General features: G+C 39.4%; 1 protein-coding gene across 3 annotated transcripts in view; it reads left to right on the top strand.

Moving 5' to 3' along the window:
* The first annotated feature begins 362 nt into the window (after positions 1-362).
* TNPO3 (transportin 3) overlaps positions 363-19,860 on the top strand; it is an 81,222-nt gene continuing 61,724 nt past the window's right edge. The window contains exons 1-2 of one of the 3 annotated variants that reach the window (XM_067746953.1): positions 365-861; positions 12,340-12,500. Coding sequence is in view for 2 of the 3 variants with exons in the window: in XM_067746954.1 (XP_067603055.1) it covers positions 742-861 (120 nt within the window). In the remaining variant the exon portion in view is untranslated. Of the gene's footprint in view, positions 862-12,339; positions 12,501-19,860 lie in introns of all 3 variants that reach the window. The other 2 variants (XM_067746954.1, XM_067746952.1) reach the window with 2 other exon arrangements.

The following is a 19,860-nucleotide window of genomic DNA, read 5'->3' as shown; positions in this document are numbered from 1 at the left end:
TGTCTCCTCCATTAGGGTCTGCATACAAATCTTGTCTTAAATCATCTTTGAATTTGCAATACAGTGGACACTCCACAGATGGTTGAATTGCTGCACCTTGTCCACGGGGGTCCAAAAGGACTCTATGTAGAGGAATGGATAAGTCGGAAGGAGGAGGAAAGACCTCGGATCCATTGCCAAGGAGAGGAGAGCTGCACAGGTGTGGGAGCCACGAGGGTCCTAAGGCTTCAGTCCGACGCAAAGAAGTAGAGAACCACTTCTTTCCTTTTCCCGGCCCGGTAGGGTCACTTCCGGGAGGGGGAGGCGAGACAAGAGGAGGCGTGCAGGGAAGGAAGCAGTTTACGCCGCACCAGGCGGAAGTGTGCCAAAGGTTTTGGTGCTGCCGCTTCCGGTCCGGGTAAAGGCTGCTGAGGTATGCTGCATGGTCTGTGTCGGGCCGGGACAGCTTTCTGAGGGCAAGTCACCGGGTCAAGAGGCGAGCACCGGCGTGTAGACTCAGAAGTCTAGAGTCTAGTGGTAAGATCGGAACAACAACCAGGAACTTGAATACGATCTAACCTCTGTTTCCGAGGGGGTAACTTCAACGGGGAACCCCTCTGCCCTGGTAACGGCCAAAGAGGAGATGGCGCCAGTCAGGGAGCGGCCGTGGCCGACAAAGTGAGGAAGCGCGAAGGCGGAGCAGCCGGAGAAGCCTCGGGAGAAAACACCAGAGCCATCGCTGCCGCCACCGCCGCTACCACCATGGAAGGAGCAAAGCCGACATTGCAGCTCGTGTACCAGGCAGTGCAGGCGCTCTACCACGACCCAGATCCCAGCGGAAAGGAGCGCGCCTCGTTCTGGCTTGGGGAGCTGCAGCGTTCGGTGAGGGGCCGAGAGAGGCCATTCTGCGCCGCGGGGCAAGGGCGGGGTGGGACCTCGGCTGGAGCCGGCGCCCGGCCGTTGGCCTTCTTAGGTCTTCCTTGGGGAGGAGCTGCTGCCGCGGGGTGGGGCTGCGAAGCTACATCTACGCGGCTTTTCGGAAACTAGTTGCAGCTGGCCGGTCGCGAAGTGGCCCTTTCCCCACCCCGTAGAATCTGGTTTGTAGGTCCTGTACTTCTCGCTCGTGGCTTCGATCTGGTCCTCTAAGTTTCACCCTTGCTACTACTTGTTTCTTAGGCCTTGCTTTTCCGTTTTGTCTTTCTTCAACCAAATCCAAGCCCAGTCTTTCTCTGTCTTCCACTTAAGGATGTTTTATCCGTCTCTCTTCGGTGTCCAGGTGTTACTCCGGCAATTTCTTCCCACTCATAGCCTTACATCTCACTGTTTCTTGCTGCTTTTCACTCTAGTTTGAGTACATTATTCTCGAAACTTCTCAGGTTTCTAGATCCTTATACACGTGAGTTTTCCGCGTGTTTTGGAGTGCAACATAACGTAAAGAAAAAAAATCAATTCTCGTTTCAGAAAATCTTTGCAGTTCTCATTTTGCAGCATATTGGTTTTCTAACCTTCTCTTTCCCCTGATTTTTAGCTTCTTTATAAGATACGGGTATCGTAGCTGCCTTGATTATTACAGATAATTGTGTCAGCATCCAATGAGGGGTTAATTGCAACCTATTATACTTATTGTATTTCTGCGTTCTTTGAATCTCGTGTATTATATTTCCTCCTCTAATTTTCCTACTTACCCTTGCAGTGCTTTAGTTCAGTGTGATAATGTGTACTTGGTCATATTGCTGACTTTACCTTTCTTATTTTTGCATTTTATATGCCTAAGTATGTTTTAAAATTTGCTCCTTCCCCTTCCATTTCTTTTTTTTAACTCATAACTAGTACTTAAAGATGCTCTGCCCTTTTGAATCAGCTCCTAGGCTGTGAGTGCATAATAAGTATTTAAAAATTTGCAACTTTGAATATTACACTTAAAAAAAAAATCGGGAACCCAAGTCCTGGGTGAAGAGAAAGGAATGGGGAGAGAAAGGAATAAGACTGACTGTAGGCTACATGGGAAGAGAAAGGAATAAGACTCACTGTAGGCTACACAGGAAAATCATATGTGGTCTGTCTTAGTGTTTAGTTAGTTTTTGTGATCTGGGGAGCCACACGTCCCTTATCTTAAAGTTTTCAAAGTAAAAATAGGAGAAATGCTACACCATACCAAAAGTCAGCCTTCCCTACTAAATCTGCTTATTGCTGTATGTATTTTAAATCAGTATTTTAGTGCTTACCATGTACCAGCAACTGCTAGGTGTTGGTATATGGAAATGAACCAGACAAAAAAAATCTTTGCTTGGCACAAAAACATCTTTGCTTGTGATGTTTAAACGAGTTAATACCTACAAAGAGCTTAACAAAGTTCTTGGAACCTAGAACTCAAAATATGTTAGTAATTGTTATTTAAATATTAGTCACTTAGTTTCCACTAGTCTCTGTTACAGCCTTACATCATCACCATCATCATTATTATCAGTATTTACAGTCAGGTCCCAACAGGAACAGATGGCGCACTTGAAATAGGCTAATTTGAGGAGGGTTTGTTTTATAAAGGTACTGTTTATAAAGATGTGGATATAATGGGGTACCACAAAAGATGGTGTAGTACCCTGTAGCCAAACTGTTAACAGCCCTAAGCTGTTAACAGCCAGAAGAGGTAAGAGAGAGAGTGGTTACTTCTTGGACTCTCAGGAGAAGTACGGAGTTGGCTGCCTTGAGAGGAATTGTAGTTTTCAGTGGAAGGGGCATAGCCAGCATGAGGTGATTCTGCAGGGAGGAAGCTGGAGGAATAAATATCTACACCTTATTCTCCTAACTTCCTCCTGGGATTCCCCATTGGGCAAACCTAACCCTAAGCTAGGGGACTCAGGAACCTGTTGATCTGTTCCATAGAGGTCAGCATACTGGGGCAGAAAACATGGTAGAGAAGAGTGGAAAAGTGGACCTGGAAAATAGTACAGTCACACATCATAATTTTTAGGCGACTTCAGCATCTGGATTGACAATTCAGCTAACACTTTGGCTTCTTAATTCCTTTACTTTTTTCTAAGCCACCTGGTCACACAGTCACATCTTGGAACTTGTCATTGCTAAAAAGTCACCAACCCCCCCCTAAATCACTAACTCATGCATTGAGTTCCGATCACACAACCAACTTAAATTCTTCTAGTTTGCTGGCTCAGGAATCTCAAGTAACGTCATGTAATAGTTTTAACTTTTTTGAAATCTTACATAATTTTAATTTTATCAAAATAAAAAACTTATTAATTTATTGTTAATTTAGTAATAAAAGTTACCGTTAAAATTTTAAAGATTTAAGCCAAACTTTAAAAACTTTCTAAAGTTATAAAATGGGAATAGTTTTACAAAATTTAGGAAGAAAAAAGAGCAGTTTCATAGTTTCTCCTATGAAAGATGAAGATTTAGGCTTCCTCCGCTTCCTCACACCCCATCACTCATAGGTATACCTGTGGTATACCACATTTTTGGTTAACATAGGTATACCACATTTCTGGTTAAATCATTACACATTGTGAATCATGAAGTGTGTATACCATGATAATTTCTTTTTTGTGCAACTTTTTTTTTGGTGGTAATCATTACCTTTTTCTTTTTTTCACGTTTGCCTTATTTTCTATATATCTACAGTAATTCATCCCAAACTCTCTGTTAGTAAGTGTAAATATCCTCTTAGTATGTTCACACTTTTTTGGTGGAAGGAAACCTCTCCCGAGAGCCCTCTATCTCCCTGCTTCAGTCTGGCCTGGTTGTTCTCCAGGTCTCTTGCATAATTATTCTGGCATCTCACTGTCCTAGGGAATTCCTTTTTCTTTCTTGTATTGGATGTGCTGAATCCTGGATCCCATGATCTTTTCTTGAATTACTCCCTCATTTGACAGAGAATTGAGAGGGGAAACTTCATCTCTTCACTCTCATTGTTGGTCTTTTTTCTTGGACCACTTTTACCCTGAGAGTTCTCTAGTCTTCTGCCTGGAGGTTATGAACTAGGCTGCCAGTGGCAGGTAGGAGAATGAACTGGAGGATGAATCTAAATGCTAAGTATGTAGACTTTAGTTTATTTAATCTGTTTTCAGTATGATACTCCTGTCCTTAGGTGAGTCTGTTGTCCAAGAGTCCAGAGTCACTCTACTTCAGTCTCTGCAAAGTAAACCTTGAGTTTTCTGTGATGGTGGGAGGATAGTATAGTAGCCTGGCCCCTCAGAGTCAGGGAGAAAATCTAGGAAACTAAACCGCTTACACAGATTTTGAAGCCATTCCTTTGTTATTTGTTCTATCTGTGCATCTGTCTTCAGGTGTATCTCAGTACTTCTAATTCTTGAGCCTTACTGGGATTTTGGAATTAGTTTGCCTCTTGGCTTCCCCCATTCTTATCCCTTCCCCCTCCCTGCTATCAGGCAAATTTCAACTTTCTCAGGCCTTCTCTGAGAGTTAACAGTCACCCAGCAGCTTTCTCCTTTTCACAGTTTTGTTAATACCATTCGTGTTTCCATTTTCTGTCCTTGTGGGTTCTCTCATCCTTGGGGAAAAAAAATCTTTTTACTCTGATTTTGGAGGGAATTTGAGGGCAAACAGATGTTTCAATCAGTTAAATTGTGTTAAACAGAAGTCTTAGTTCTTGAATTTCATCAAAACCTTATCCCATTAACTGGCCCTTTTTCTTTGTTAGGTCTTGTCTTTTTCCAGGGACTGTCGTTCTCATCCCTTTCTTCAGTATACCACCAACCCTTCACCTCTGATTGGTAGAACTTGAGCATGTGTATCCAATTGCTTCTTCTGTCCGATTTTAGTGCTCTGCATCTTATTATCTGAATTCTCAGGAACCTTGATCTTTTGGTTATCCTGTGTCTCACTTGTATCCTAAAACTCCCTCTTTACTGGATCCTTCCCATCAGCATTCACACAGCTGTAGTATCTCCCGGAATAAGCAAATGGTTTTTTGTGGGGAGGGGATTCAGCCTTTGTCTGGTTATATGATATTTTAATTTTTTTCTTACCTTTGGACTTTTACTATTACTTTTCCCCAATCCTGTCTTCAAATGAAGAAACTAGCCCATCTTTTCAAAGCCTAGCTAGCTTAAATTCTTTCTCCTTAAAGTCTTAACAGATTCTCTTCCGCTGAAAGTCATTTCTGCCCCTGCCCCAACACCGAAAGCACTTTAATTGTATTTATCATTTTTTTAACCTTTTTGAAGATTTGTTTTGTCTCCCCCAATAGACAGTAGGATCCTTTCAGATGTTTATATAATCTGATACCCATAGTTGAAGGAATAAACCATGATTATTAAGAAATGATCAGGCTTCCCTGGTGGCGCAGTGGTTGAGAGTCCGCCTGCAGATAAAGGGGACACGGGTTCGTGCCCCGGTCCGGGAATATCCCACATGCCGCGGAGCGGCTGGGCCCATGAGCCAAGGACGCTGAGCCTGCGTGTCCGGAGCCTGTGCTCTGCGAGAGGCCACAACAGTGAGAGGCCCGCGTACCAAAAAAAAAAAAAAAGATCAAGATCTCTGACAGTTTCTTTTTGAACATCTTTACTGGAGTATAATTGCTTTACAAGGGTGTGTTAGTTTCTGCTTTATAACAAAGTGAATCAGCTATACATATATCCCCATATCTCCTCCCTCTTGCGTCTCCCTCCCACTCTCCCTATCCCACCCCTCTAGGTGGACACAAAGCATGGAGCTGATCTCCCTGTGCTATGCAGCTGCTTCCCACTAGCTATCTATTTCACGTTTGGTAGTATATATGAGTCCATGCCACTCTTTCACTTCGTCCCAGCTTCCCCTTCCCCCTCCCTGTGTCCTCAAGTCCATTCTCTACGTCTCCGTCTTTATTCCTGTCCTGCCCCTAGGTTCTTCAGAACCATTTTTTTCTTTTTTTAGATTCCAAATATATGTGTTAGCATATGATATTTGTTTTTCTCTTTCTGACCTACTTCACTCTGTATGACTGACTCTAGGTCCATCCACCTCACTACAAATAACTCAATTTCATTTCTTTTTATGGCTGAGTAATATTCCATTGAGTAATATATATGTGCCACATCTTCTTTATCCATTCATCTGTCGACGGACACTCAGGTTGCTTCCATGTCCTGGGTATTGTAAATAGAGCTGCAATGAACATTGTGGTACATGACTCTTTTTGAATTATGGTTTTCTCAGGGTATATGCCCAGTATTGGGATTGCTGGATCGTATGGTAGTTCTATTTTTAGTTTTTTAAGGAACCTCCGTACTCTTCCCCATAGTGGCTGTATCAGTTTACATTCCCACCAACAGTGCAAGAGGGTTCTCTTTTCTCCACACCCTCTCCAGCATTTATTGTTTGTAGATTTTTTGATGATGGCCATTCTGACTAGTGTGAGGTGATATCTCATTGTAGTTTTGATTTGCATTTCTCTAATGATTAGTGATGTTGAGCATTCTTTCATGTGTTTGTTGGCAGTCTGTAGACACACAATTTCTTAAAAATGTTCCTGAATGCATAGCTGCTTGTAGCACCTCCAAAGGGGCAGTTGGATGACTCAGATTTGTCTTTTTCTATGAATTTCATTTATTTTTGCTGCTTCTCTCTAACATATCTATGGATGATTGAAAATAAACAATATTATTCAGTCTCCTATGATGCTCTATTTTCAGTCTTTCCAATCTTTTTTTAAAAAGCAGTCTTTATGAGATAAGTTTTTATTACCCTCATTTTATGCTTTTGAATGACTTGAGTACAGAAAAGGAGAGGAACTTTTTGACACAATAAGCCTTTCTTGAAGTGGTCACTAAGTGACATTTTAAACCAAAAATCTGTTTTAGAGTAGTCACAAAACATGCAGTGTAGTAGCATAGTGTTTTAATTTTCAATTTGAAATTGATAAAGAATTCCCTGGGGGTCCAGTGGTTAGGACTCTGTACTTTCACTCAGAGGGCTCCGGGTTCAGTCCCTGGTTGGGAAATTAAGATCCCACAAGCTGCGCACCGTGGCTGGGAAAAAAAAATCTACTTTAGTTGAAAACAGAAAATGTAGTAACTAAAATTATGCCATATAAAGTAGCATCCAAAACTGTACAGTCCCTAAGAAAATTAACGAAAAAATGAAATTGGTAAGGAACAGAATTTGCCTGGTTTGTTTCAAAACCACTTTGAATAATATACGTTTTGAAAAACTATTATCCTTACTTCCCTCTTCCCCATACTTACTAATCTTAGGGTCATTTAGTATAGTTATAATGATCCTGGTGACAATAGATTTGCTATAACGGTATAATTTGGACATGGTTCAGCCCATGCTATGAGTTAGCATCTTTTCTCTTTCTCTGGTATTTGTATAAAACAGCCATTTTCTGAAGAATCTACATTCATTAAGCTTTTTTTCCACCAAAATTCTTGGAAACAGCCTACAGCCATGTTTTTGTTTTATGGGCTAGGCAGATATCACTGATGTCTTCCAAGTGTTTTAAAAGACAAAATTATTTTGAGACAGATCTGAAAGGAAGCCTATTTAACAGTGGACTGCTCTGAATACTTAGTAGTTTCCTTTGTCTACCTCTAGTAACCAAAATTAGTAGACAGTGCAGAAACCAATGGAAGCAAAGACCATCTCTTTATAGGGCTAATTAATTGTGCTACTCATTTTTTTTTTTGCGGTACGCGGGCCTCTCACCGCTGTGGCCTCTCCCGTTGCGGAGCACAGGCTCCGGACGCGCAGACTCAGCGGCCATGGCTCACGGGCCCAGCAGTTCCGCAGCACGTGGGATCTTCCCGGACTGGGGCACAAACCCGCGTACCCTGAATCGGCAGGCGGACTCTCAACCACTGCGCCACCAGGGAAGCCCAGTCAAGTGACTCTTAAAACATAAACATGTTTTTGAAAGGCAAGCCTTCTAGAAAATAGAAAATGTTTGTGTACAACTTCTTTGGCGTCAGTTAGTTCAGTGAACATAGGAATACTGTATACTTTGCATTGCTGGAAAATGGGAGTGTGTAAGTAAATGATAAAAACCAAAGGCCTTTCAACTGAATAGTATACCACTCTGGCTATATTGTCTAATATGATTGCCATTACCCACATGGCTATTGTGGCTGTTTCAATTTAAGTTAATTAAAATGAAGTTAAAATCAATTCCTTAGTTGCACTGCCACATTCCAAGTCTTGGACAGTGCAGATATAGTCATTTCATGTCCTTGTTGTATTGGAACTTATGAATGAGAATTTGTGATGGTATTTCTGTTGGCATGATAGTCTGTTATCTGGTGGCATTCATCTGTATTTGGATTAGTTTATTTCTCATCTTCCCAGGCCTTGGACCAGAGTCAATGGTTTGAAACAGGATATAAAATCTGGATACTGCTACATTTTCTAAGTTGCCATTTTAACCATTTTTAGGCGTACAGTTCAGTGGCATTAAGTACATTCATGTTGTGCAATCATCACCACCACCCACCTCTGGAACTTTTTCGTCTTCCCAAACTAAAACTCTACCTATTAAAGAATAATTCTCCATCCCCTCCTCTCTTCAGCCCCTGGTAACCACCATTCTACTTTTTTTTTCCTCTCGGAATTTGACTACTCCAATTACCTTATGAGTAGAATGATACAATATTTTCCTTTTGGTGTTTGGCTTATTTCACTTAGAATAATATCTTCAAGGTTCATCATGTTGTAGACTATGTCAGAATTTCATTCCTTTTTAAAAATTATGGTGAAATACACATAGCATAAAATTTACCACTTTAACCATTTTTAAGTGTGTAGTTCAGTGGCTTTAAGTACATTTACATTGTTGTGTAACCATCATCACCATGCATCTCCAGAACGTTTTTCATCTTGTAAAAATGAAAATCTGTACCCATTAAAACACAGTTAACTAACTCCCCATTTCTCTCTCCCTACAGCCCCTGGCAACCACCATTCTGCTTTTTGTCTCCATGAACTTGACTACTCTAGGTACCTCATATAAGTAGAATCATACAGTATTTGTCCTTTTGTGACTGGCTTTTTTCACTTAACATAGTGTTCTCAGGGTTCATCCATGTTGTAGAATGTGTCAGAATTTCATCCCTTTTTAAGGCTGAATAATATTGTGTGTACCACATTTTGTTTACCTATTCATCTGTTGGTACACACTTGGGTAGCTTCCACGTTTTGGCTATTGTGAATACTGTTATGAGCACAGGTGCACAAATATCTGTTGGAGTCCCTGCTTTCAGTTCTTCTGAGTATATCACCAGAAGGGGAATTGCTGGATCATATGGTAATTCTTTGTTTTTTTTGAGGAACTGACATACTATTTTCTAGATTTCACAGAATTTTAAGCTCTTGGTTTTTTTTTGTTTTTTTGTTTTGTTTTGGCCGAGCTATGTGGCATGCGGGATCTTAGTCCCCAACCTGGATCGAATCTGTGCCTCCTACAGTGGAAGCGTGGAGTCTTAACCAGTGGACCGCCAGAGAAGTCCCATAAGCTCTGTTGAACTTAAGAACATTTAATTCTTAGAAAGTTGCGCTTGCTCAGATTACCTCTCCTGTGTTTCCCTAGCTTGTACCCTGGTACTGAAATATTACCAGAGAGTGTTGTATTGTTATATAGGTGAAGTTCCAGAGAGAAGCTTTATTTCTCTTTACTGGAAGTTCACAGTACTGCTAATGGGGATAATTTTGTAGTGTTTGGCATGCAGAACTCCTTGAAAGTACCGATTTAATTTTCGTCTTTCTGGTTAGACTTCCCAAAATGAAAATATTATGAAATTTGTATTTTTTTTTCTTTTGGTAAGAAATTTTCTGTTAACAGAGTTTACATTATATTTTTTACTTTTTTTTTCAAGCCCACTGCACTCTTCAGTTTTTCTCCATATTAACTGTTTACTTGTATTTTCTGTCTCAGCCATAGTTAACACCATTTATACAGATGGCCCTAAAGCAGAATACACTTAGAACTAGTCTTAAAAAGGTACATGTTTTTACATAAGCACTCAGAGTTTTCTAACACTATAATGCATTTTTTATTAAACCTTAAGCTAGACATCTCATATTTCTATACAGTTAAGAAACTTGAATCTTCAGCATTGTGTTAGTGTATGCTTAGTATGTCTGATAGTACTCTCATTCTTCAGGTTTATACGAATTGTTATAAAACTTGCTCAGATAGGCAGGAATAGAGACCGGTGACTAAAGGAAATCCATTTTCTATATTTTGGCTTTCAGGAAGCCTTCACATGGGCTACCCATTTGCTTCAAAAGCTTGAAATGGTTTCAAGCTTGGCATTTTCTACTTTTTTTTTTTTTTTTGCGGTACGCGGGCCTCTTACTGTTGTGGCCTCTCCCCGTTGCGGAGCACAGGCTCCGGACGCGCAGCCTCAGCGGCCATGGCTCACGGGCCCAGCCGCTCCGCGGCATGTGGGATCTTCCCAGACCGGGGCACGAACCCGTGTCCCCTGCATCGGCAGGCAGACTCTCAACCACTGCGCCACCAGGGAAGCCCAACATTTTCTACTTTTAAAGCAGGGCTGCCTAATATAATTAGTAAGGCCCACAGTGAATTGATTATCAAGGAATGAATGCTTCAGTCACTCAAAACCCAAGCTGACCTTATGGATCCAGATTTATTTATCTTTTTTCAGGGCCGTTCTTGAGGTTAATATTCACATGCATAGGTGGCTGAGGGTTTTTAATTTGGATAGGGATTCTTTACAGTTGTTGAGGAAAAATTTTGGCAAAATTTCTCAGTATCATATTATGTGTGAGCCACAGCTACAGATTTGAGCCAAAGTTTATTTGATAGAGGCCATTATGACACAGGATTGTTTGAAAATGCTTGTCCCAGAAATACTGGGATTTCCTCAGAAACTCAGGAGACCACAGCGTGCAGTGCTGTAGTCATTTGGTCTTACTGATTCCTTTCATTGAGATCAAGATAGAGTAATGCATATGGGCACTACCATCTTCCAACATTGTCTTGAAGATAAGAGTGTTTGAGTATTTCTCCTGGAATTTGAATAGCTTATGATGTTTTAAAGAATTATTTTTAGCCAGGAATCTCTTTCCTCCTATAAGGGAAATAATATCTCCCTCTTAATTATCTATTCAGTTATTATGGGGATGGCTGTGAAAATGTAAATTGGCTGAACTTATCTCTATAAATGAGCTTTTTTGCTTCTAGAAAACTTGTTTATGCATACATGGGTAGTCTATGGTTCTGGGAGCTTGCTTGGGGCTTTATGATTATTTTTCACTTACACTCTGCTTTTGGAGTTGGGAGTTGTTTACTCATCACTGCTGTGGTGAAGGTATTAGCTAAGTTTCATTTCACCATAGTTTCTGTATTTCAGACCATCTTGCAAAACAAATTATTTTGAAAGATAACAATTTTAGGTAGTGATGGTTTTCTTTTGAGATCTATAGCTTATATTTTTCCTAGTATCCATTCATACCATTTTCTCTTCTGAAAACCATCAGAAAGTACTTGTGACAGACCTAGCAATTTATCTTAAATTTGTAAAATTTTCATAAAGGATTAGATACAAAAACTTAAGACAGTTGACTGACAAAAAATTCCTTTCTCTTTTTCAGGTTAATAAGACTAGTTTGTTCTTTACCTGTCTCATGAAAATGACTTTTTCTTGATTTGGGAAATTCTGATTTTCTAGCTCTATACCATATTGGTACAAGGCATGTGTCTATAATGTTGCAGTGTCTGATTGACTGTTTTTTAGGGGTTCTTTTTACTGTGCTCTTGCCTGGTCTGCTCCTCCTTCCAGTATACTATAAATCTTTATTTAATAGATGTATTATTCACTAATTGAAATGTTTTTAAAAAGTACAGCAGTCTTACACATTTATTCTTACTTATCAAATTTCATTGAAATATTTGTATTTCCAGAACCTAATTTTCTATTTGCCAGAGCTCTTCTGTTTTCAGTGAAGTATTTTTAAGTAATGCTGCTTAATTTGAGGAGTTTTTGTATAGGATTAACTAGCAGCTCTAATCTGCTTCTGATTCTTGGCAGCTGATGAATCCTTAGGCCCCCCCTATCTGGGTGTGTACTTGCAATGTTAAGGGTCTGCTCAGTGATTTCCGTTGATTAGGCAGTTTTAGAACTGTTAGTGTAGAAGTGAGTCTTGGAGCAGTCGTGACCGTTAAAGAAAAAAGGGCAAGTACTTTTAGGATCTGCTGTGAAGTATAATGAAAGACTTAGAGCATGTTAGTGAAAGGATTGCTGGGCCATAGCCTGCTTCATATTCATCACATAGTCATGGAAATATCTTTTGAAAAGACTGATAATAAAGGCCTGTTCTGCTACTGCTTTGTGAAATGGAAGATTGGAATTAGTTGCTTAAATGGAAAATGTTCTCTTGTTGCAGCCTCTTTGAAATGTGCTGCTAGTGGGAGCTGCAGCTTCCTCCTGCTGACTCTGAGCCCCAGGCTTCGGTTGAGATGGTCCTTTCAGAAATGTGGAGCTTAGTCCAAGCCTGGATTTCAGTGGGTAGCACCTGGCATCTGTGGCTAGAAAGTCCTATGAAGTGTAAGTGCTTTATTCTCTCCTTGTAAAGAATCCCTTTTCCTTTCTTCTTTCTGCAGCTTAGCAGAGGGGAAGAACAGTGAGCAATGTACTACAGTATCTGAGGTATCAGGATTTGGTTGCATTTTCTTAATGATTCAGTGATCAAAACAGGATTACTTGTTTTTTGGACGCCAACAATTCTTAAACCCTCCTGGAATTCAAAATAAAGGGACAAATTATGACCGCTTAATATATAGTACTGGCAGTATCATCCTGGGTAATTTTTCACTGACAGTTTACTTAGTAGACTGTGATATTCAAGTTTCCCAGGTTTCTTTAGAGGTCAGTTTTGTATTTCGTTCTTGTTCCAAAAGACAAATATTTGAAGAGAGGCACATTTGACCAGTGGGTGAGGCAGCATCAAGATAAATAAGGATGCTTGAAATGAGAAGACAGTTCTTTTTCACTTCGGTTCTACTTGACACATTTACACAAGGAGCAGTATGGGAATTTTCCTAAGACCGATTCCTCATAGAATTGTCCTAGGAAATACATTTAGCTGCCATCTATATTTTAGTTTAGTTAAAAAACAGAAAACTATGATAACATAATGAGCGTTAGAAGATGCAAAGTTTATATTTGGTTTAGTTGCCTGGGGTTACCTGCTATTCTCCTTTTTTTTTTCTATTTCAGAAATACTGGTAATATTTTAAAGTAAGGTCATTCCAGAAAAGACTCCCATTTTGGGGAGACTTTAAGTTTCCCTTCACTGAAATTTTTCTGAGATTCTTAAATCTTCCGATTTAAGAATAGGAAAATATTGAGCTGCTTCTCATTGCTAAAGCAAAATATATATTTAAAACAAAACAGAACCAAGGCTCCAACTGGGTAAGGCAAGTAAAGTTCTACAAATGAGGACTCTGAATGAAAAAGGTCCTTTCAGGGCCTTTGTTTTCTTTATCTGTAAACTGGATTCCTTGTTTTTTCTTGCCCTTTCTCTCTCTAAACATTGTGGATTCTGTTCTTATAGCTTACTCCCAATCCAGTAAGTATCTCAGCTACCTAGTAAAAGAATGGGCTTCATGTTTGGGAAAACAAAGAGGTGTTATAGATTTATGAGATGATAGTATCTTGTCATTTTGCTTCATATTTAATAATTTAAAATATATTTGTTTAAATGGCTCTATGGCCAGGAGATTTTGAGAGAGGCAGAAATAATTAAGGTTCTTTACTTTTGAAGAGCTTACAGTCTATTAAAAAAGGTGAACAAAGGCCCAAATAATTACAATATAAAGTTCTACAATTGAGCTGTTACAGTCAAGGGTACCTTGGTAGTAAGGAAAAAGGATTACTCCTCCAATATTTTCTCTTTATTTCTGGCTTTCAGGAGTTTGAATATGATGTGTTTAGCATTTGTTTGTTTGTTTGGGGGAGTGGGGGACAGTAACATTCTCTGTTGCCCTTGTCTACTGTAGTCTTTAGCAGTTCCAGTGTCCAGTGTTCTCATTGGTGGGGCTTTCTCAGTGATTCTGTCCTCCCCTGTGGCATTCATGCTCTGCCTTGCATCTGGCAGATCTTGTGCAGGATAAATTTTTTTTGCCCTTCCTTCAGTGGTAGGAGACCTCTGTGGTGTTATTGTTATAGTATCATGGGCTCAAGACGGTTTTATGCCCTGTCCTTTAAGGGTAGAGGTGTTTTTCCTTTACCCTTACTGCAACAGCAATGGGTCTTACTTAACCTATAAGCCTTGAGGGTAACATCATTTGCTGCCCTTCCCATACCAGTTAAGGCTTTTGTTCAGTAGGGGAGAAGGGTCTAGTCAGAGCTTTTTGTGTCCTTTCTGCTATTGTGGCTACTCCTGTCCTCCAAGACTGTACCACCAAAGAGGTTTTCTCTGGTCTCCTGCCCTACCCCCATTCTTTCTCCTGAGTATTTGGTGGAGGTGTGTGGATAAGAGCCTGTAGGTGGTTGTGAATTCCCCTTGTGTCCAAGAGTCCCATGGGTTTTATATGTACATACTAGCCCACACATATACAATTTTTAAAATCAATTTGTTAATAATTTTAATTGAATTTTTATTACCTGGTCATCTGGTGCCCCATATCTCTTTTCTTTGTTCTGCCACAGATGAGCCAACACTTGGTGAGGTCTCTTTAGATTTCAGTCTACTTGGTTGTCCTGGGACCTCAGCTTTCTGATGCATTTAAGAAAAGTTACTTTGTAGTTTATTTGCATTTATTTATTAACTCCAAAGCAATGTTCTTTTCCACTTTCTGCATCTTAGGAGAATGTGAAATTCCTCTCAGGTATATAGATTCATTTATTTTAAGCCCTACAAGATATTGTTGCTTTATATAGTCAGTGTTCACAGAGATTTACTTACATACTTAGCCTTTCCATTACTCTTCATTCCTTCCTGATTTCCATGTTTCTATCCAGAATTATTTTCATTCTGCTTGAAGAACACCCTTTAGTATTTTCTTTGCTCTGTTGGTAATGAACTCTCTCCTTTTATTTTTTTTCTTTTGGTCCCAAAGTGTGTTAATTTTGTTGCATTTTGGAAAGATTTTTTGCTGGGTATAAGTAACCAATTGGCAATTATTTTCTTCCAGTACTTTGAAGATATTTGGTTCCCATTTTTTATTTTGGCAAGTCAGCTATCAGTCTAATTGTTCCTTTAAAGGTAATACATGTTTTTTCCTCTTGCCTTTAAGATTTTCCTTTTTGTCTTTAGCAGTTTTTTAGCAGTGTTATTTGATGTGCTTAGGTCTGGTTTTCCTATTCCTAGGGTTTACAGAGTTTATTAAACTGTGGCTTGTTGTCTTATCAGTTTGGAAATTCCTCAGCCATTATGTTTAAATAGTGTCCCATTTTTTTCTTTTCCTTCTGAGATTTCAGTCATGTTTGTTAGACTTTTTCACTATGTCCCATATGTCACTTGCATTCTTCCTATTCTTTACCTTTATTCTTTTTTGAGTTTGTGCTTCAGGTCTTATTTTCTATTGACCTATTCTCTAGCATAGTAATCTTTTCTTCAGTTGTCTGATTTGCTATTCAGCCCTTCCATTTGGGTCTTAATTTCAGTTACTGTATTTTTCAGTTCTAGAATTTCCCTTTGATTCTTTTTTTTAGATTCCATTTCTTAATGCAAATTCCAATTCATCTTCTAATTTCTTGAATACGTTAATCAGCTATTTAATTTTTCCCAATTGTTTATTCTGAAAAATTCATAACTTGAAAGAATTGTATAGTGAACACTGATTCATGATAAGCCCTTCTCAAATTGCCTGTTCCCATTTGCTTTCTCTCTTTTTTCTTTCTTTCTCTCCCTTTTGGAACCTTTTGGAAGTAAATTGCAGATTTTATAATGCTGTACCCCTAAACATTTTGACGTATAGCTCGTAAGAACAAAGACATTCTACTAAACTAAAACCATTGTCACATTAAAGAAATTTAACATTGATATACAATAATATTATCTAATATACAGTTCATATTCAAATTTCCCAGTTGTTTCAGTTACAGATGTCTAGCTTGTTTTTTTTGTGGTACCCGGGCCTTTCACTGTTGTGGCCTCTCCCGTTGCGGAGCATAGGCTCCGGATGTGCAGGCCCAGCGGCCATGGCTCATGGGCCTAGCCGCTCCGCGGCACGTGGGATCTTCCCGGACCGGGGCATGAAACTGTCCCCTGCATCGGCAGGTGGACTCTCAGCCACTGTGCCACCAGGGAAGCCCCAGATTTCTAGCTTTTTAAAAATTTTACTTTCCCTAATCCAGGATCCAATCAAGGATAATGCATTGCTTTTAGGTGTTATGTCACTTTAGTTTCCTGGGGTATTTTTTTTTTCCTTTTATCATAATGACATTCAAAAACAAATCCAGGCCCATTTTGTCTTTGTTTTTAATATGACCGACTCGCTATTTTGCTTTGTCTGGTTGTTTCCTCATGATTATATTCAACTTAAACAGTTTTTGGAAAAATACTACATGAACGAAAAATTGTTGTTTTCAGTGAATCACATCAAGAGTCACTTAAAATCTCTTTGTCCCATTATTGGTGATGTTAAGTTTTATCATTTTGGTTGAGACATCACAGTTATTTTAGTCCTCATCTGATAATTCCGTTATCTAGATAGGTTATTTTCTATTGTCTCTTTCCACCCCCAACCCTCCCTTTTTTGCTTTCATTTGATAAATACTGGATATATTGTTTATGAAAAGTTGAAGAGATAATAAATGATGTTTTTCCCCTGAGGTAATTTCTTTTGCTTCTGGCAGGTCTATATGATAGGACCAGATCCCTTTAGTTTGTGAAGGGATTGAGCAGATTCTAAACTGTGTGTTTCTTTTTTGTAAAATATACATGACATCAAATTTACCATTCTAACTATTTTAAAGTGTACAACTCAGTGAGAGTAAGTATATTCACGTTGTTTTATGACCACCAACACAAGCAATCTCCAGAATTTTTTTATCTTCTACAAGTAAAACTTTGTACCCATTAAATGATAACGCTGCCCATTCTCCCTCCCATCAACCCTTGGCAACCAAAATTCTAACTTTGTCTCTATGAATTTGACTACTTCAGGTACCTCATGTAAGTGGAATCATACAATATTTGTCCTTTTGTGTCAAGCTTATTTTACTAAGCATAATGTCCTCAAAGTTCATCCATGTTATGGCATGTAATGGTACTTCCTTCCTTTTTAAGGCTGAATAATAGTCCACTGTATGTATATGTCACATTTTGTTTATCCATTCTTCTGTCAATGAACATTTGAGTTGTTTTCAACTTTTGGTTATTGTGAAATATGCTGCTGTGAACATTGGTGTATAAATATCTGTTTGAGTCCCTGCTTTTGATTGTTTTGGCTATATACCCAAAAGTGGAATTGCTGCATTATGTGGTAATTTTTTTTTTTATAATGAATCATTTATTTACCTTTATTGACATCTTTATTTCTTCTTATAGCTAAGTTACTAGCTGGTGTTCTTTCATTTCAACCTTCAGGACTACTCATAACGTTTTTTCGCAGTGCAGGTCTAGTGGTAACAAATTCCCTTATCTTTTGTTTGTCTGGAAATGTCTTAATCTGCCTTACTTTAGAAGGACAGTTTTGCCAGGTATAGGATTCTTGGCTGACAGCTTTTTTTTTTCTCTTAACACTTTGAATATATTAGCCCACTGCCTTCTGAACTTCAAAGTTTCTGATAACAAATCTGTCCAAAATCTTATCAAGGATCACTTGAATGTGATGAATTGATTCTCTCTTGCTGCTTATTATTTGGTAATTTTATTTTTAATTTTTTGAGGAACTGCCATACTATTTTCCATATTGGCTGCACTATTTTACATTCCCACTAGCAATGTGCATTGTTACAATTTCTCTACTCATCAACACTTGGGGTTTTTTTTTTTGTTTTATTTTTTGTTTTGTTTGTTTTGACCATGTTGCAGCCTGTGGGATCTTAGTTCCCTGACCAGGAATCAAACCCATGCCCCCTGCAGTGGAAGTGTGGAGTCTCAACTGCTGGACTGCCAGGGAAGTCCCTGCCTATTTTTTTTTTAATTATTTTATTTTATTTATTTTATTTTATGCTGCATTGGGTCTTCATTGCTACACACAGGCTTTCTCTAGCTGCAGTGAGCGGGGGCTACTCTTCGTTGTGGTGCGCGGGCTTCTCATTGCAGTGGTATCTCTTGTTGTGGAGCACGGGTTCTAGGTGCGAGGGCTTCAGTAGTTGTGACACGCGGGCTCAGTAGTCGTGGCTTGCGGGCTCTAGAGCGCAGGTTGAGTAGTTGTGGTGCACGGGCTTAGTTGTACCGTGGCACGTGGGATCTTCCCAGACCAGGGCTTGGACCCATGTCCCTGGCGTCAGCAGGTGGGTTCTTAACCACTGCACCACCAGGGAAGTCCCTCTGCCTATTTTTAAATTGGGTTGTTTGGTTTTGTTGTTGTTGTTGTGTTGTAGTAGTTCTTTATGTATTCTGAATATTAACCCCTTATCAGATACGTCATTTGCAAATATTTTCTCCCACTCTGTGGGTTGCCTTCTCATACTGATTATATCTTTTAATGATGAATAGAAGTTTGAAATTTTGATGTAGTCCAATTTATGTGTTTTTACTTTTGTTGCTTGTGTTTTGTTTTTTTTTTTTTTTTTTGTCTTTGCTCTGTGCCATGCAGGATCTTAGTTCCCTGACTAGGGATTGAACCCCATGCCCTATGCATTGGAAGCACAGAGTCCTAACTACTGGACCACCAGGGAATTCCCTGTTGCTTGTGCTTTTGATCCAAGAAATCATTGCCAAATTTAATGCACATATAGCTTTCCCCCCATGAGTTTTATAGTTTTAGGTCTTACATTTAAGTTTTGATCCATTTTGAGTTAATTTTTGTATATGATATTCTGTTCTTGTTGAAAATCACTTGACCATATATGCACGGATTCATTTCTGGGCTCTCTATTCTGTTCCAGTGGTCTTGTGTCTGTCTTTATGCCAGTACTAAACTTTTTTTTTTTTTGGTGGCAAAAACACAAAATATGAAATTCAACCTCCCAACAGTTTGCAAGTGTACAGAGCAATATTTTGCAAGCATACAGTGCAATATTGTTGACCACATGCATGTTGTGTAGCGGATCCCTCTGAGCCCCCCACATCCTACATGACTGAAGCTCTGCATCCACTGAACAACTCTCCACCTCCTCCTCCTAGCCCCTGAGTTTGACTACTTTAGATAGCTCATGTAAATGGAATCATGCAGCATTTGCCATTTTATGAGTGACGTATTTTACTTGGCACAATACCCTCAAGGTTCATCTATGCCTTTGCAGCACATGACAGGATTTTTAAGATTAAGTGATAATCCATTAAGACTGAATGGATACTCCATTCCATGTATGTATCACATTTTCTTTATCCATTCATCCATTGAAGGACATTTAGTTTGCTTCCACCTCTTTGCTTTTGTGAATAATGCTGCAGTGAACGTGGGTGTGCAAATATCTTTTCGAGATGTTATTTTCAATTCTTTTGGGTATATATCCAGAAGTGGAGTTGCTGGATCACATGGTAGTTACATTTTAAATTTTTTGAAGAACCTCCATACTGTTTTCCATAGTGTCTGCACTATTTTATATTACCATCAGCAGTGCATAAGAGTTACAATATCTCCACATGCTCACCAACACTTACTTTCTGGTTTCTTTTTCTTTTTTTTTTTTTCTTTTTTGCGGTACGCGGGCCTCACACTGCTGTGGCCTCTCCCGTTGCGGAGCACAGGCTCCGGACGTGCAGGCTCAGCGGCCATGGCTCATGGGCCCAGCCGCTCCGCGGTATGTGGGATCTTCCCGGACCGGGGCACAAACCCGTGTCCCC

The sequence above is a fragment of the Pseudorca crassidens genome, chromosome 8 (genome assembly GCF_039906515.1).
Source record: "Pseudorca crassidens isolate mPseCra1 chromosome 8, mPseCra1.hap1, whole genome shotgun sequence".
NCBI lineage: Eukaryota > Metazoa > Chordata > Mammalia > Artiodactyla > Delphinidae > Pseudorca > Pseudorca crassidens.
This window is presented reverse-complemented; position numbering and strand designations above follow the sequence as displayed.